The 18,770-nt window shown below is 40.8% G+C and overlaps 1 protein-coding gene across 1 annotated transcript in view; it reads right to left on the reverse strand.

Moving 5' to 3' along the window:
* vps53 (VPS53 subunit of GARP complex) overlaps positions 1–18,770 on the reverse strand; it is a 231,859-nt gene that overhangs the window by 208,476 nt on the left and 4,613 nt on the right. The window contains exons 2-3 of the mRNA XM_043718341.1: positions 18,151–18,231; positions 12,789–12,838 (exon numbers count right to left, since the gene is read on the reverse strand). Of these exons, the coding sequence (XP_043574276.1) occupies positions 12,789–12,838; positions 18,151–18,231 (131 nt within the window). The remainder of the gene's footprint in view (positions 1–12,788; positions 12,839–18,150; positions 18,232–18,770) is intronic.

Raw genomic sequence — 18,770 nt, forward strand, 5'->3', positions numbered from 1 at the left:
CGTGGCTGAACACTTTAACTCCCCTTCCCACTCCGCCAAGGACATGCAGGTCCTTGGCCTCCTCCATTACCAGACCATGGCAACACGACCCCTGGAGGAAGAGCGCCTCATCTTCCGCCTAGGAACCCTCCAACCACAAGGGATGAATGCAGATTTCTCCAGCTTCCTCATTTCCCCTCCCCCCACCTTATCTCAGTCCCAACCCTCGGAGTCAGCACTGCCTTCTTGACCTGCAATCTTCTTCCCGACCTCTCCGCCCCCACCCCCACTCCGGCCTATCACCATCACCTTAACCTCCTTCCACCTATCGCATTCCCAGCACCCCTCCCCCAAGTCCCTCCTCCCTACCTTTTATCTTAGCCTGCTTGGCACACCTTCGTCATTCCTGAAGAAGGGCTTATGCCCGAAACATCTATTCTCCTGCTCCTTGGATGCTGCCTGACCTGCTGCGCTTTTCCAGCAACACATTTTTCAGCTCTGATCTCCAGCATCTGCAGTCCTCACTTTCTCCACAGTGAAACTACAGCAAGCATTCAAAGGGTTGTGCGGTAACATACTTCCCCAGTCACAACACTTATAAGTAAAGTTTGGTGTTATTTCTAAAAGATTTCGGTTATAAGACAACTAAAAAAAAAGAAAGCATTTTTATCCTAAAGAGTTTTTGCAGAGGTGGAATGTAGCCTCTGTACAGCCAACTGAGTGTGTAGGTGGAAACAGGATACTGGCGAAAAGGCTACATCCTCCCTCGTGAAACTAGAAGATAAAGCGAAAGAATTGATGGTGACTAGATAGCAAAAAGTAACCTAATTCTCCAGGACGTGGTTTTTAAAATCATATGTCGAGCTTAAATGCAATTCAAATTTCAGTCAGCTGCAACTTAATATTATTTTCTCATGAATATAGAGACTGCTATAGATATTCCAAACCTCAAAAACAATAATTTTTTTTAAAACTCCAATCACAGATTCAAATTTAAAGCAAAGTTCATGAAGTAAGAGCAATATTCCAAGACGAAAAATAATTGAAGATTTATCCACAAAATAGTTCCACAGCAAAGGCAAAGCAACTGACAACTGGAATTTTTAAAATGCATATTGTACTGGGCTAAATGAAAATCTAAACCAAAGGTTATTGGCTGAGGGAAGCTTTACTTGACAATTATATCACTGGCACTGAAGGCAATTTCTGAAACTGCTGAACCTTTTGTACCAGTTACAGCTGAAATGAAGACTGACTTTTTATTAAAAACTTGTATCCCTTTACTCCTATACTTTTAATTAGTGAGTTTTCTTGCTGTAGTGATATCAAAATATCAGATTTGTTCACAGCATATTTTAAAATCCTAATGCAGCCCTTGGAGAGAGGGGGGACAAGGTAGAGGAATTAATAGGGGCAAGAATACAAGACACATCTAATTAAAATATGATTAATTTAAAATCACCTAACTATTACAATCCAACTCTGGAGAGCAGCTCTCTCCCCAATCTCTGATAATTTCTCTCTGCCTCATTTTTCATAATCTCCCTTTCACACCCTCACCTCACTCACTCACTCCCTGCCCCCCTCCCACATCTTTTCAAAGCTGATCGGACGCAGATGTTCGCAGGCAAAGGGACGGCCGGAAAATGGGAAGCCTTCAGGAATGAGATAACAAGAATCCAGAGAAAGTATATTCCTGTTAAGGTGAAAGGAAATGCTGGCAGGTATAGGGAATGCTGGATGACTAAAGAAATTGAGGGTTTGGTTAAGAAAAAGGAAGCATATGTAAGATATAGACAGGATAGATCGAGTGAATCCTTAGAAGAGTATAAAGGAAGTAAGAGTATACTTAAGAGGGAAATCAGGAAGACAAAAAGGGGACATGAGATAGCTTTGGCAATTAGAATTAAGGAGAATCCAAAGGGTTTTTAGAAATACATTAAGGACAAAAGGGTAACTAGGGAGAGAATTAGGCCCCTCAAAGATCAGCAAGGCTACCTTTGTGTGGAGCCGCAGAAAATGGGGGAAGATATTAAAACGAGTATTTTGCATCAGTATTTACTGTGGAAAAGGACATGGAAGATATAGACTGTAGGGAAATAGATGGTGACACCTTGCAAAATGTCCAGATTACAGAGGAGGAAGTGCTGGATGTCTTGAAATGCATAAAGGTGGATAAATCCCCAGGACCTGATCAGGTGCACCTGAGAACTCTGTGGGAAGCTAGAGAAGTGATTGCTGGGCCTCTTGCTGAGATATTTGTATCACCAATAGTCACAGGTGAGGTGCCGGAAGACTGGAGGTTGGCTAACGTGGTGCCACTGTTTAAGAAGGGCGGTAAGGATGAGCCAGGGAACTATACACCAGTGAGCCTGATGTTGGTGCTAGGCAAGTTGTTGGAGGGAATCCTGAGGGACAGGATGTACATGTATTTGGAAAGGCAAAGACTGACTAGGGATAGTCAACATGGCTTTGTGCGTGGGAAATCATGTCTCACGAATTTGATTGAGTTTTTTGAAGAAGTAACAAAGAGGATTGATGACGGCACAGCGGTAGATGTGATCTACATGGACTTCAGCAAGGCATTCGACAATACAGAATACAGAACTGGTACACAGGAAGAAGACAGAGGGTAGTGGTGGAAGGTTGTTTTTCAGACTGGAGGCCTGTGACCAGTGGAGTGCCACAAGGATCGATGCTGGGTCCACTCCTTTTTGTCATTTACATAAATGATTTGGATGCGAGCATAAGAGGTACAGTTAGTAAGTTTGCAGATGACACCAAAATTGGAGGTGTAGTGGACAGTGAAGATGGTTACCTCAGATTACAACAGGATCTTGACCAGATGGGCCAATGGGCGGAGAAGTGGCAGATGGAGTTTAATTCAGATAAATGCAAGGTGCTGCATTTTGGGAAAGCAAATCTTAGCAGGACATATACACTTAATGGTAATGTCCTAGGGAGTGTTGCTGAACAAAGAGACCTTGGAGTGCAGGTTCATAGCTCCTTGAAAGTGGAGTCGCAGGTAGATAGGATAGTGAAGGCGGCATTTAGTATGCTTTCTTTTATTGGTCAGAGTATCGAGTACAGGAGTTGGGAGGTCATGTTGTGGCTGTACAGGACATTGGTTAGGCCACTGTTGGAATATTGTGTGCAATTCTGGTCTCCTTCCTATTGGAAAGATGTTGTGAAACTTGAAAAGATTTACAGTGTTGTTGCCAGGGTTGGAGGATTTGAGCTATAGGGAGAGACTGAACAGGCTGGGGCGGTTTTCCCTGGAGCGTCGGAGGTTGAGGGGTGACCTTATAGAGGTGTACAAGTTATATGGGGCATGGATAGGATAAATAGACAAAGTCTTTTCCCTGAGGTTGGGAGTCCAGAACTAGAGGGCATAGGTTTAGGGTGAGAGGGGAAAGATATAAAAGAGACCTAAGGGGCAACTTTTTCACACAGAGGGTGGTACGTGTATGGAATGAGCTGCCAGAATATGTGGTGGAGGCTGGTACAATTGCAACATTTAAGAGGCATTTAGATGGGGATATGAATAGGAAGGGTTTGGAGGGATATGGGCCGGGTGCTGGCAGGTGGGAATAGATTGGTTTGGGATATCTGGTCGGCATGGACGGGTTGGACCAAAGGATATGTTTCCGTGCTGTACATCTCTATGACTCTACGTGTGCTCTCCCCCTCCCCCCCCCATCCCATCCCAACCCTTTCACATCTCTTGATGCATGCTCTCTCTCTCTCTCCCTGCCCAATTTCCCATTCCTTTACATCTCATGTGTCCCCCACCCCTCTTCACATCTCTTCATACACTTTCTCTCAACCATTCAGCCCAACAGGTTTACTTCAGTCGGAGACGTTTCGGGTCCTTCATCACGGTTTACTTCAGATTTCAAGCTCCACACAAGTCTCTTTCCATTTTAATTAATTGCGTCCTATGAATATATTCTTCAACTCCTTAATAAAAACACAGAAATAAGTTGCAAAACCTAGCAAGTCTGACAGTATCTGAAGAAAGAGAAATAGAGTTAACATGATCATTTTGAGAGTCATATTAGACTTGAGTCGTATGGGATGTGAAACTTTAACTCTACTTCTCACTCCATCAATGCTGCCAGATCTGCTGAATTGCTTGAACATTTTTTATTTCAGGTTTCCAGCATCCACAACATTTTGTTTGTTTTGCTCTTCAATTCCATTCCTTCCCATGAAGTTATAGCAACCCACTTAAATATATCTATGCTAATGACCTGAACCATTCCATGCGAAAGGTAGTTCCATATTCCAACCACACTCTCTGCTAAGCTGTTTATGCTGAATTCATAGAATCGCTCCAAACAGCATCCCGCCCAGACCCACCCTCCCTACCCTATTCCTGTAACCCTGCATTTCCCATGGCTAATCCACCTAGCCTGCACACCCCTGGACACTATGGGAATTTTAGCCTGACCAATCTACTTTACTTGCACATCTTTGGACTGTGGAAGTAAACTTGGGCACCCAGAGGAAACACACAAACAAGGGGAGAATGTGCAAAATCCACATCAAACCCTGGCTCTTGGGACTAGAAGCAGCAGTGCTAACCACTGAGCTACTGTGCCACCTGGGATTTATTACTAATTGTTCTATGATTTTGTCTCTGGCTTGCCACTTTGTATAAGTGGCAACAAACCAATATCATATATAAAACATTCAGCATCTTCTGATGTGGATGCTTGAATCTCAATGGAAAGATGCAATTTCCCCACTCAGCTGACTGATCTCATCCGGACAGAGGGGAATTAAAAGTGCAACACTACCACTCTGAAGTATACACCTATGCATCTTTTAGCAACATTGCCAGCAGGTCATGCTCTCAGTGCATACGTAGCCTGGGGAGGAATTCGGATTGGTTAATGTACAAAAATATCCTTTCACTCAATGTAGAATAGTAAGAAAAGTCAGCAGAAGTTCCAAGTTCCAGAAATATGGGAAAAACCGTGATCAGACACATTTTCTAAAAAAAAAGTCATTATTTTCCATCAGGTTAATAAGAGTCAAAAGTAAATCACAGCCCAGACCTTGAACAGCCTCCAAAACGTACACATATTAATACATACTCAGCTCCAATCACAGGTGTGTAGAAGTAAATGATACTGACTGATGGTTTAGGTCCTATGAAGAGGCACATATTTCATTCCAGGGAACTTAGAATAATAAAAAAGTTAACAGCATATGCAAAATCCATCAACAGAGATTTGCATGCATTGGCCACATTTTTCTTTTCCTCAGTTATACAATAGCTCAGCATTTTCAGTGAGGGATAAAAGATTGCAACAGCATTGGATTTCTTTGACCAGCGGTGTCCTGGCTTTATTTATAATACATCAGACATATCAACAGCTACATTGCAGTACTATGGAAGCTCTGATTGCAACATTTGTAAATGCAACTGGGATCAAGATGGATCACAAAAACACAAATATAGAAAAGATTCTGCAGATAGTTGTCAAAAAAACTGCAATGCTTAGTTTATATAAATTACAAAAAAAATCTGTCGAAATACACTCAAATACGGAAGTGTTCTCAGGATCTCACTAAATGTTTTTCTTAGGATTCATGAACATTTATTATTATCTGGGCAATTTTTTGAAAACTCAGTCAGACAATCTCGTCACTAGTGTCTGGATTTACTAAATACAGCACGCGCTGCCACAAAATCTAAATAAACACTAAATTCTAGGCCACAATCGGAGGGTTGGTGTGGACTTGTTGGGCCAAAGGGCCTGTTTCCACACTGTAGGGAATCTAAAGAAAAAAAAAATTTGATAAACTACAAAATCCAGAGCATTAAACAGGTAAAAGGTCAGTACTCAGTATAAATAGTAATTACAAATATTATTCTCTTTGAAATGTCAAGACCTCTTTGACTAATCCCCAACTGAAAGATTACTCTATACACACAGTTCTCATTCATTACATGGCTACATGCTATGACAGAGCCTGATTAGCCTACTACTACTGAGGAGGCAGTTTTCTTGTCATGCAGCTCAAAATATAGCTGCAAATTGTTTTGAAAACTTCCTGGAACAAAAATTGTTTTTCCTCAGAGCTGCCTTTGGACAATCAGCCGTTTGTGAGCCTCCAAGGACCAGGCTTATCTCTTGTACACAAGATAATCAGTGTCACACTTTGAAGCTAAAATTGTCCACGTTTAGGATGTCCATATTTACCCAGCTATCAGGGAAGCTGCAGGACACGATAGAACTCATAAATCTGCATTTAACAGATGTACTAAGTCACTTTTCTGGTCCAAGGGAAGAATCTAATTGTGCATAACAAAAGTCTATCACTTATCATGTGTGCTTTCTACATTTTTCTGAATTAGTTAGAAATATTTCATTTTAACCCTGTATACTTTGACCAGGAAAAGAAATCCGAAATAAATCTTCAATTTCATTACAAGGACAAATGCTTGCAAAAATATGACATAATAAAACAGGCGTCTATGGATACAGGATGCCATGCTTTCAAGAACTGAAAGTCTGGAATCCATCTAAAAAAGTCCAGAACTTGGGCCATAAGGAAATTCTCTGTTTTGGGCTGAGTGATTGGGCTTGATGGGTAGCAGTCATGACGACAGGCCTTACAATACACCTTTATTGAAATTGCAAGACAACATGGATCTAAGTGGCATCCATCTCTATCACTTCGTGGAGAGAGTGATCGCTCATTTGAATTTTTCAGTACTAAACGTATGTGAAGTTTGCAATTGAAAGGGATGCAACCACAAGTTATATTACGCAATAAATTGTAAGAAATATGTTTTTTAATGTCAAGGACATTATACAATAAAAAGCACAAAGTCCAGCCTTTAGTGCATACTTCCTGGCTGTCATCCAAACAGTCAAAGTTTAGACATAATTTGGACACAGCTCTTTTTTAACACAGCAATACGTTTGCTTCCATGTACATGAACCATTGCATTTTTGCATAAAAAGTGACTTTGACTTGCATGCACAAGAAATATCACAGAAGCATTATACTAAAAAACAGATGACACCAAACCATGAAAAAAAAAGTCACAAAACGAAAAACCTTTGCCAAATAAGCTGGTTTTAATGATTGTCTTACATAAGTAAAATGAGGCGGGTAGACGAGGAGATGCAGGGAAGGTATTCCCAAGTTTAATGCTTCGTCAACTGAAGGTGGGGCCAAAAGTGGAACAATTAATGTCAGAGATGTTCATGAAGCTAGAATCATTCGGCTACATCAGTCCTCTTAAAAAACATATGTTCAAATGCCCACCATGGGTGATCCATGATTACAATCCACGACACAAAACAATTCATGTTAAAAAATGCAACAATATTTCCACAAATTAATTGGAGATGTAGTGGACAGCGAAGAGGGTTACCTCAGATTACAACAGGATCTTGACCAGATGGGCCAATGGGCAGAGAAGTGGCAGATGGAGTTTAATTTTGGAGCATCGGAAGCGAGGGGTGACCTTGTAGAGGTTTACAAAATTATGAGGGACATGAATAGGGTAAATAGGCAAAGTCTTTTCCCTGGGGTCGAGGAGTCCAGAACTAGAGGGCATAAGTTTAGGGTGAGGGGGGAAAGATATAAGAGAGACCTAAGGGAGGGTGGTAAGTGCATGGATTGAGCTGCCAGAGAAAATGGTGGCGGCTGTTACAATTGCAACATTCAAGAGGCATTTGGATGGGTATATGAATGAGAAGGGTTTGGAGGGATATGGGCCGGGTGCTGGTAGGTGGGACTAGATTGGGTTGGGATATCTGATCAGCATGGACAGGTTGGACCGAAGGGTCTGTTTCCATGCTGTACATCTCTATGACAAATTCCTTGTTGAATTTATCAGCTATGATTTCATGAAATGATGGAACAGACCTGTGTTGATAACATTTCTTTCCTGTTCCTATATTGTAATGGGATATACTTTGTGAGTAAATGGACATGATTTTCAAGCAGAGTCAAAACATGTGGCCCTGGAAATGTACAGCAGGTCAGGTAGCATCCGAGGAGCAGGAGAATTGACTTTTCGATCACAAGTCCTTCATCAGGAATTTGGGGGCATAATTGAGAGGGTGGGGCTGGTAACTGGGAAGGTGATGGGTAGATGAAGGTCAGGGGTGATGGTGATAGGTTGGAACAGAGGGTGGAGTGGATCGTTAGGAAATAAGTAGGATAGGTGGGACTGTTCAAGAAGGCAGGGGGAAGGGAGATAAGGAAACAGGTGAAATCAACGTTGATGCTGTGAAGTTGGAATGTCCCAAGGCAGAAGATGAGGCATCTTTCCTCCAAGCATCGGGTCGCTAGGATTAGGTGTTGGAGGCAGCCCAGGACTTGCATATCTGTGGAAGAAGGGGAGGGGGAGTTGAAGTGGTCAGTCATATGGTGGTGGGGCTGTTTAGCGCGTGTCGCAGAGTTGTTCTCTGAAAAGTTCCACAAGTTGACGTCCTGTCTCCCCAACGTAGGCAAGACCACATCAAGAGCAACGGACACAGTAGAAGAGGTGTTTGGATGTGCATGAAAATCTCTACCAGATGTGGAAGGATCTTTTGGGGCTTTGGATGAGGTGGGCCGGGGGGGGGCACAGGTTTTACACCTCTTGCAGCAGCAAGATTGGTGCTGGGAGTGGAGGGTGAGTTGGTGTAGGGCGTAGGCTTAATGAGGGAGTTGCAGAGGGAATGGCATCTGCTGAATCCTGATAGGGAAGGAAATATATCCCTGGTGGTGGGGTCTGACTGTAGGTGGCATAAATGTCAGAGGATAATGTGCTGTATCCAGAGTTTGGTTGGGTGGAAAGTGAGTACCTGGGGGGGTTCTATCCTTGTTGTGGTTGGAAGGACGGGGTTCAAGAGCAGAGCTGAGGGAAGTGCATGATTTTCATGCAATTAAACTAGATTTGCTTCTTTCAACAAAGATACTATAGAAAAGCTCAGCTTTTGATTATTCTTTCTATGTTAATGGAAGTAAAATACTTTTGTCCTAATCTGGCATGATAATTCAACTGTTCCTAGTTCTGAAAGAGACATTGTACAAATGTAAAGAGAGACTGAAACAGATAAAATGATTTGGGGAAATGTTAAGTTCTGGAATCTATAATCTTACAAACATCTATTATGTACACTTAAATTGTTCTGACATTGGTCTATGGAGGGGTCACTTTAATTGTATTTTGGCTTGACTAAATATCTAGGGCAAAGCAAGCACTGCAGTCGATAGAGAGCCAGAGTTGAAAAGTGTGATGCTGGGAAAAGCACAGCAGGTCAGGCAGCATTGGAGAAGCAGGAGAGTCAATGTTTCAAGCATATGTCCTTCATCAGGAATTCCCGAAGGAGGACTTATGCTCAAAATGTTGACTCTCTTGTTCCTCAGATGCTGGCTGACCTGCTGTGCTTTCTCCAGCATCACACTTTTCAACTGTGACTTTGAATATGTAAAACAACATTAATTAGGACAATAATGACACTGAAGAGTGGCAAATTCCCATGAGTGCAGGGTCTCCACTGCCGAGTTTTAGAAGGGCGTAAGTGAAAACATTGGCAATATTCTAACTATACCTTGCAAAATTCCCTGAATTCAGGAACTGGTCCTATCAACTGGGAAAAAAAAAAATTGCATATTCCACTCCATTATTCAACAAAGGCAACATGGGAAAAGTCAGAAACTATATACCAGTTAGCCTAGTATTCATTGCTGGAAATGATTAAAAGTAATTTTCAGTTAGCACATATGAAGAGCTTATAAATCTTTAGTTGACCTTCAACCACAAATTCGAGAATAGAAAAATAGGTGGCATTGAGCGCAACATGGATACAGAGTTACAAGAAAAATTTATAGATCAAGTAAATGCACAAAACAGTGGCAGATGTACTTCAATATATGCACAAAGAAGGGCATAATAGGATAAATTAAAGTGCTTTTCAACTGGTGAAAAGCCACAACCAGTAAAGATCCAGGTACATAAAACATTAAAGCATCGTAGACAGCTATAGGAAATGATCAAAATAGTGAATGGAATGTTAGCCTTTAATCTGAATGACTAGAATACAGAGATTAAAAATGCTACCACAGCTATGTAAAACTCTAATAAGATTAGGAAACCCTGCAATCCTAGAATACTATGAGCAGTTCTGGGCACCAAATCTTCAGAAGAATGTAATGGTTTTGGAAATCCACCGTAGATATACCAGAATGATATCTGGACTCTTAAACTGCAAACAACAATCAAACAATGGATGTATTTCTCTGAAATTTGGACAGTTAAGGATAAGATTTGATCAATACTTAAGATATAAAGGGGAACCAGTAGCTCCCCACATACTTTATTTTTGCTACTGGAGAGTCTAGAACTTCCGGCAGTATAGCATAAATAGTACAGAGTGAAATTAAGAAACACTTCTACAAACAAAGAGTGGTTGGTAATTTAATTACTGTGAAAGTGATGCACATTACTCGGCTATCCTGCAATATTTCGATCAGACACTAACTAATTTAAGGGGTGATGATATTCTAGCGGCGTTATCCAGTGACTCAGGTAATTTCATGGGGACCCATGAAATCCTGAAATGGCAGACAATGAAATTTGAGAGCAATAAAAATCTGGGATTAAGACTGTGTAATAACGATCATGAAACCATTGCTGATTTTCAGAAAAACCAATCTGGTTCATTTAATGTCCTTTGGAAAAAGAAACTAAGAAACTGAGGACTGCAGACGCTGGAGATCAGAGTCAAAAAGAGTGTGGTGCTGGAAACGCACAGCCTGTCAAGGTAACATCCAAGGAGCAGGACAATCAACTTTTCAAGCATAAGCCCTTCATCAGGAACTTATTCTCGAAATGTCGATTCTCCTGCTCGTCGGATACTGCCTGAACAGCTGTGCTTTTCCAGCACCACACTCTTCGATTCAGAAAAAGAAAACTGTCTTATGACTCCAGACCCATAGCAACGTGGTTGACTCTGAACTTCCCTCTGGGCAATTACAACAGGTAACAAAAACTGGCGCGGCTAGCAACTTCCATGTCCCGTGAACGAATAAAAAAAAAACCCTACCATCTACATTTGAATTTACTCATAAATTAATGCCGTCAATCTCAATCAATGGAAATAATGGAGACAGATTAGCAAACTGAACCCTGATATAGAAATCAAGGGATAATGTTTCACAGACTTCATGTAGATAAGACCCCTTATAATTTTCACTCAGTCAGGTAATCAGCTACGAGGTGCTTGAACATTTTTACTAGCATTTATGGAATCATACCAATAAGTCTCATGTACGTGCTATTTGCAAATACTGCATGCAAAGTGAATACAGTATGTAAAATGCCTAAATCTACACAAACTTTAAATTATAAAACAAATTATAAAAAATATAATTTATATTTTGGTGCAATCCCTTAGTAACTATCTGCATTACAAAATCCTTCATTTCCACAATGGAAAATGCCGTTGAAAGTAATCACATTTTGATTACACTCAATAATCACATTTGAATGTTACACTTCATTTAGATAACCTGTGCGCATTGCCATTGAAGACTTACAAGTTAATATATTAAAAGTCCCACATAAAATAACATACATTTATACCGTGCCTTTAACATAGCAGAACATCTCAATCATATTCATAGGAGTGTTATCAAACAAAATTTAACACTGAGCCACAATTTGATTTTAGGGCAGATGACCAAAAGCTTGGTCAAATAACTAAGTTAAAAGGGTGTCTTAAAGGAGGAAAGAAAAGCAGTGAAGTGGGAAGAAGTTCCAAAGATTTGGACTTCCACAGTCAAAGGTATGGCAACCAAAATATGCAAAAAATACAATCGGGAAAGTTCAGAAGGGGGCGGTGGGGGTGGATTTGAAAACAAGGAACAGAACTCTCAAAGTGAAGGAAGAATTGGAAATAATACAGCAGTTCTTTATGATCAGGAAACTATAGTGGTTAAAATTAATGGTTTCCAGTTAATGCAGTCCTTAGGGCACCACAATGGTGAGAGTTCAATAATAGGAACAATTGCTTTGGTGGGGAAGCTGCAAAATGGTGACTCCAAACATCAGTGCTGAGGCCCAACTCATCACCTGATCTATAATCCAGGAATTAGAAGTAGAGAAAAACATACCCATATCATCAAACAATAACAAGTTGGAAGTTAGTGTTAATAATATCGACATGTAAACACATTCAACAAGCACTGTCACAGATCTTTGAAAAAATAACTTTTTTTTTTAAAATGAAACTAGTTAATATATCCCATTCCCATGTTCAGATTGTTTTGTTGCCATATAGCTGTGCACATTATGGACATAACATCATGCACATGTAACCAGCTCAGTACCTAACAACTCGCATATATAACACTTTTAACATAGAAAAACACCTTAAGGTACTTCGTGGAAGTGAAATTAAGAAAATGAATAGCAAAGATGACTCCCCAAGGGATAATCAAAAGCAAGTCAAAGATGGGTTTTAAGGAAGAGGGGGAGCCGGCAAGGCAGAGAAGCTTTGGGGTAATATTCCAGAGTTTAAGAGTAAAGCAGATAATGCCACAGCCAATAATGGAGTAAGGGGGTGAGTGTGAGGGGAGGGGTGTGACTGCAGAGGGTGCAGGTTGGAGCAGGGGACTCTGCTGCACAAGATCATCAAGTGAAGTAAACCAAAACTACTGATGTTGTCAAACACGTCACAAGAATAGAAATGATCAATCTTCAAATATGTACATTCAAATAAGACACTTAACTGGCACACTGTGAAATCTTTCCTACCAATCAAGAGACAACAGTTTACTTCACTTACCTGATTTTTAGTCTAATCTTGTTTACAACTTCATCAATGTTGGCCAAAGACTTAGGGGAGAAAGAAAAGCAAGAATAAGAGAACACTCAGTATCCAAACAAAAAGCAGCTTTAAATTCAGTAAAACAGTGACTCCTAGTGGAGTAGAACAAATAAAGCACAGTTAATTCTTCAAGCAAATATCGATTCTTTCAATCTTAATTTCTTTTAACTATATACATCAAAATCACTTCATCTAACATAGTTAATGTGTTGGTTCACTCACATAGAAAAGTTGCCAATTGAGTACTCACAATGCAATTAAATTAACTTAATCACGCAACTGGCATCCCAACACAAACCAGATCAATAACAACTGTGTATTTATACAACATTTTTAATGTCATAAAATGTCCCATATTAAACAGAAGCATTTGTAAGTAAATATTGACACCTTGTCACATAACGTTCTGTCTTGGCAGATAGCCAAAACAAGCTTTAAGGAAAGAAAGGTAAAGAAACAGAGGGATTATAGCGTCTATAATCGGAAACAGACCCTTCAGTCCAACCCGTCCATGCCGACCAGATATCCCAACCCAAACTAGTCCCACCTGCCAGCACCCGGCCCATATCCCTCCAAAAATTCCAAATCTTGCAGCTGATGCAGCAGTAGGTAATTAAGAGTTATTCTTCTTGTATATTCTCCTCTGCGTAAGAAACAAGACCTTTCAGGCAAACATTAGAACAGTCAAATCCAGAAGTGGCAAAGGTGTGAACGAGGGCTTCAACAGCAGATAAGCTGAGACAGGAACAGAATTGAGCCACAGATTGGAGGCGGAAAAAGATAGTCTTAGCAAGTGTCATCAAAAACCCATCACAAAATCAGACATGAAATCAAAATTGCAAACAGGCAGGCTTCGTCTCAGTTGCCTGGAACAGAGATGATTGCTGTGGCTAGGGAACAGAATTTGATGCTTTAGTCTTCATAATATTTGGGAAGTATTTGCCTCTTCCCTCCTTACTGTCAGATAACCAGTTTGATAATTTAGCACAGTGGAGAAATTCAGAGCAACAATGAAGAGCTACAGCTAAATGTAAACATCACACATATGAAAAGTAGGAAGGTACCTTGGATAATGTCACCGAGGAGCACCTGAAAGATGGGAAATAAGAGGATAGATCTCTGGGCGACACTGACTATAACAGTACAAGTGCAAGAAGTGACGCCATGGTGGGAAATGGCACACTAGCTATAACGGACAGATAAGAACAGAGCAAGGCAAGTGCAGTACTAAGCTTAAAAATGTGTTGCTGGAAAAGCGCAGCAGGTCAGGCAGCATCCAAGGAGAAGGAGAATCGACGTTTTGGGCAGAAGGGCTTATGACCGAAACGTCAATTCTCCTTCTCCTTGGATGCTGCCTGACCTGCTGCACTTTTCCAGCAACACATTTTTAAGCTCCGATCTCCAGCATCTGCAGTCCTCACTTTCTCCAAGTGCAGTACCATGCAACTGGATGACAATGGAGGAGAACGTCAGGTAACGGAGGAGAATACGTGATCAACTTTGTCAAAAATCAGAAAAGGTAATCAATTCTCCAAGAACAAAAACATATAATTTGAATAGTCTCTCCTTAAAGTGCTAGCCTTAGAACTACGGTAAGGCAAAAGAGTTGATCCGATTGTACATCTGTTGAATTGAATGCTTTCAAAGTAACCAGGAGGTAGTCACATTATAGCATCAATACAAAGTGGTCCTGTCTAATGACATTGCAGTATTATTGCAAACGCAGCCTACATCTGAAATCCATGTCAAATTTGGCCACCCAAAGTAACAAGTGAGACTCATTTCACATTAGTGCTTGATTAAATATAGGCTGATTTTATTCATTCACAGGATATGGGTATGATTTCACAAGGCCAGAACTCATTTGTCGATCACTAATAGGAGGTATTTTGAATACTGCAATACTTCAAATCATAGTGGTCTTGAACCAACAGCATGGCTCAGCAGACCATATTAGTGAACAACCAAGGGTCAATCTTGTAGCCATGAGCCTGAAAGATCAAACCACAGAAGGATGGCAGATTTCCTTCTCCAAAAGCAGAACAGAGAACCAAATGAGATTTTGCAACAATCTGGTAGCTTCCTGGGCACCAGTAGGGATATGAGCTTCTATTCCAGACTTAACTGAGCTTAAATTCCCCATTAATGGCATTCAAACTCCACACTATTAATCTAGTGACATAACCTTCGTATCATCGATAGTCACATGTGAGGTGCCAGTCAAGGCTAGAGGTTGGCTAATGTGGTACCATTATTTAAGGGTGGTAAGAGCAAGCCAGGGAACTATAGACCAGTGACTCTGATGTTGGTGGTGGGCAAGTTGTTGGAGGGAATCCTGAAAGACAGGATGTACATGTATTTGGAAAGGCAAGGACTGATTAGGAATCAACATGGCTTTGTGCATGGAAAATCATGTCTCATGAACTTGATTGAGTTTTTTGAAAAAGTAACCAAAACTATTACGAGGTCAGAGTGGTGGACGTGATCTATATGAACCTCACTAAGTCGTTCGACAAGATTCCCCATGGGAGACTGGTTAGTAAGGTTAGATCTCATTGAATACAGGGAGAACTAGCCATTTGGATACAGAACTGGCTCAAAGATAGAAGACAGAGGGTGGTGGTGCAGGGTTGTTTCTCAGACTGGAGGCCTGTGACTAGTGGAGTGCCACAAGGATTGTTGTTGGGTCCTCTACTTTTCAGCATTTATATAAATGATTTGGATATGAACATAGAATTTTTTAGTTTGTAAGTTTGCAGATGACACCAAAATTGGAGGTGTAGTGGACAGCAAAGAAGGTTAACTCAGATTACAATGGGATCTTGACCAGATGGGCCAATGGGCTGAGGAGCGGCAGATGGAGTTTAATTTAGATAAATGAGAGGTGCTGCATTTTGGGAAAGGAAATCTTAGCAGGACTTGTACATTTAATGGTAAGGTCCGAGGGAGTGTTGCTGAACAAACAGACCTTGGAGTGCAGGTTCATAGCTCCTTGAAAGTAGAGTTGCATGTAGATAGGATAGTGAAGGTGGTGTTTGGTATGCTTTCCTTTAGTGGTCAGAGTATTGAGTACTGGAGTTGGTTGGTAGGTCATGTTGCTGCTGTACAGGACATTGGTTAGGCCACTTTTGGAATATTGTGTGCAATTCTGGTCTCCTTCCTATCGGAAACTTGAAAGGGTTCAGGAAAGATTTACAAGGATGTTGTCAAGGTTGGAGGATTTGAGCCACAGGGAGAGGCTCAATAGGCTGGGGATGTTTTCCTGGACCGTCGAAGGCTGAGGGGCGACCTCAGAGGTTTCTTAAATCATGAGGTGCATCGATTGGATAAAGAGACAAGTCTTTTCCCTGGGGTGGGGGAGTCCAGAACTAGATGGCAGAGGTTCAGGGTGAGAGGGGAAAGATATAAAGGAGACCTAAGGGACAACTTTTTCACGCAGAGGGTGGCGCATGTACGGAATGAGCTGCCAGAGGAAGTGGTGGAGGCTGGTACAATTGCAACATTTAAGAGGCACCTGGTTGGGTATATGAATAGGAAGGGATTGGAGGGATATGGGCCAGGTGCTGGCAGGTGGGACTAGATTGGGTTGGGATATGTGGTTAGCGTGGACAAGTTGGACCAAAGGGTTTGTTTTCGTGCTGCACATCTCTATGACTCATGGCATTGCATACAGTTTTTCCATCCAGACTAAACAGTTTCAATCAGGACAATCAGTAATTCGGCAGTATTTTCATTATTTCCCTCAAATGGAAAAAATGTGTCCAGAGGAACCTGGCATTCTATTATCCGAATATTGGATTATCCAGCAAGATTCTAAGGTTGCGATGATTGGCTAAAATATGTTATCCGGCATTCGATTAACCGAACAGAATACTCCCCGCCCGTATCCTTCAGATAATGGAGGTTCCTTTGCACATGCTAACACCATGCTTAACAAAACACAGGGAAATCACTGCAAAATAATAGCACATAATCACATTTAAAATGATGGATGGATAAAGTTGTACAAGCTTGACTTGGTGGCAGAAATCTCTAAAAATTCAGAAAATCCTATACAGGATATTTTTGAAGGGTTTGTTTAACTCCTGCAGATTAGCAACTTTAAACTAATCCGGAATATTCCAAAAAGAAAATGGGATTTTGTTTTCCACCAATTTATTTCCTTCACTTGTCTCTTTCTACATAAGTTTCCCTCCGTTTTGTTTACATTCATGAGCTAAGGGAAAGAGCAGTATTCAAGTTTGCCCTCCCACTGATACCACTCCAGACATAGCCCCGCAATAAGGATTATTACTTTTCCATTTAGTGCATGGAAATCAATTTTCTTGAGGCTTCAGTTCCAATGGAAACCTCTTGGTCTTGGGCTATCTTGATGCATGTCAACTCCAAACATAGCCAATAGGGAGGAATCCCAAAAGAACTCTGCTGAATGCAATGATCGCTGACAGCACACGCCAAATTCAACCAGAGCCAATCACTTCCAGAAAAGTATGTCATCAGCTGAATATAACTACATGACACCCACTGTTACATAAACTCAGTGTAAAAATTGTAACTGAAACCAAGAAACTAGTATCAACTGATAATGATTTGAGAAGATTAAAGATTATCTTATAAACTTTTTAAGACACGCACAAAACAGGAATGCATTTTCAGTCAGGATTTTGCATCTCTGGAAATCAGAGAAAAAGGTTGATATTAATTTCCTTATTTACAGTTTCTTATACAGCCAACATATCTGGCCTCAAATGGATGAGAAGCTGATCTAAGCACCAGAAAGCGTCATACCAGCATATTTCCCCATCAGAGACTCCTAGCCCAGAGTTGTCTGTAATTCAAAAGTACAAAGGGTATTTACATAACACAAATACTTCAAACTATTTCTGGGCTGCAGGCTCACAGTGGTGCATTATATCTCTTCTCTCAGGACTGCACTAAAGCACTTCAGGTGTCACTGTCATGCAGACAAATTCAGCAGCCATTTTTTAGACAGCAATGCCCAATAACCAGTAATGAGTGAATGAGCAATTACTTTTCTTTTATACGATCGAGCAGCCTCATTAAGGAACTCTAAACACAGAATAAATGCCCCATTGATAAGCAGCAAATGAATGTCTTCCTAAGAATAAAGTTTTTAAAAACCATGTCTGGCAGATAAATACGCTATGGTTTCTGCAAAAATCCAGCTAATGATTAAGTAGCTTCTGATGGTTGTAATGGACAGTTCAGATATCCAGAAGAACATAGTCACTGTTTGACAGAACACTTGAGAAATCACCTGTCATAGAAAAAACATCCACTGTTCTTTCAGCTCTCCTACCTGTTCTGTTGGGAAGAGTGTGTTGATGTATTCCACAGCATTGAAATCAGCCCTGTCCAAGGGATCCTGGCTGGGGAACACCTGTGTGATTCAGTGAATGACATATCAAATGCTTTACTCAAAATTATTATTCTTAGTAACGTTAAGGCGCCTACCTCCGACTCTGTACAATTTTGAGGAAAGAATGTGTAGTTCTAAACTAATTCTAGAAGTTTTTTGAAACATGAAGCTCAGGAAAATCATTTAAATCTCTTATGGTTCATGGTTTATACACTAGCTCTGGTTTTTATTTTGCCATTTCTCTCCTTCTTTGCTGAAGATAGCAACTCCTACGGAGGTGAAGTATTCTTGCATGCTTAGCCAATTTTAACAACAGCTCTAACCATCAACTGTTTAAGAAGGGTGGTAAGGACAAGCCAGGGAACTATAGACCAGTGAGCCTGACCTCAGTGGTGGGCAAGTTGTTGGAGGAAATCCTGAGGGACAGGATGTACATGTATTTGGAAAGGCAAGGACTGATTCGGGATAGTCAACATGGATTTGTGCGTGGGAAATCATGTCTCTCAAACTTGATTGAGTTTTTTGAAGAAGTAACAAAGAAGATTGATGAGGGCAGAGCA

The sequence above is a fragment of the Chiloscyllium plagiosum genome, chromosome 28 (genome assembly GCF_004010195.1).
Source record: "Chiloscyllium plagiosum isolate BGI_BamShark_2017 chromosome 28, ASM401019v2, whole genome shotgun sequence".
NCBI lineage: Eukaryota > Metazoa > Chordata > Chondrichthyes > Orectolobiformes > Hemiscylliidae > Chiloscyllium > Chiloscyllium plagiosum.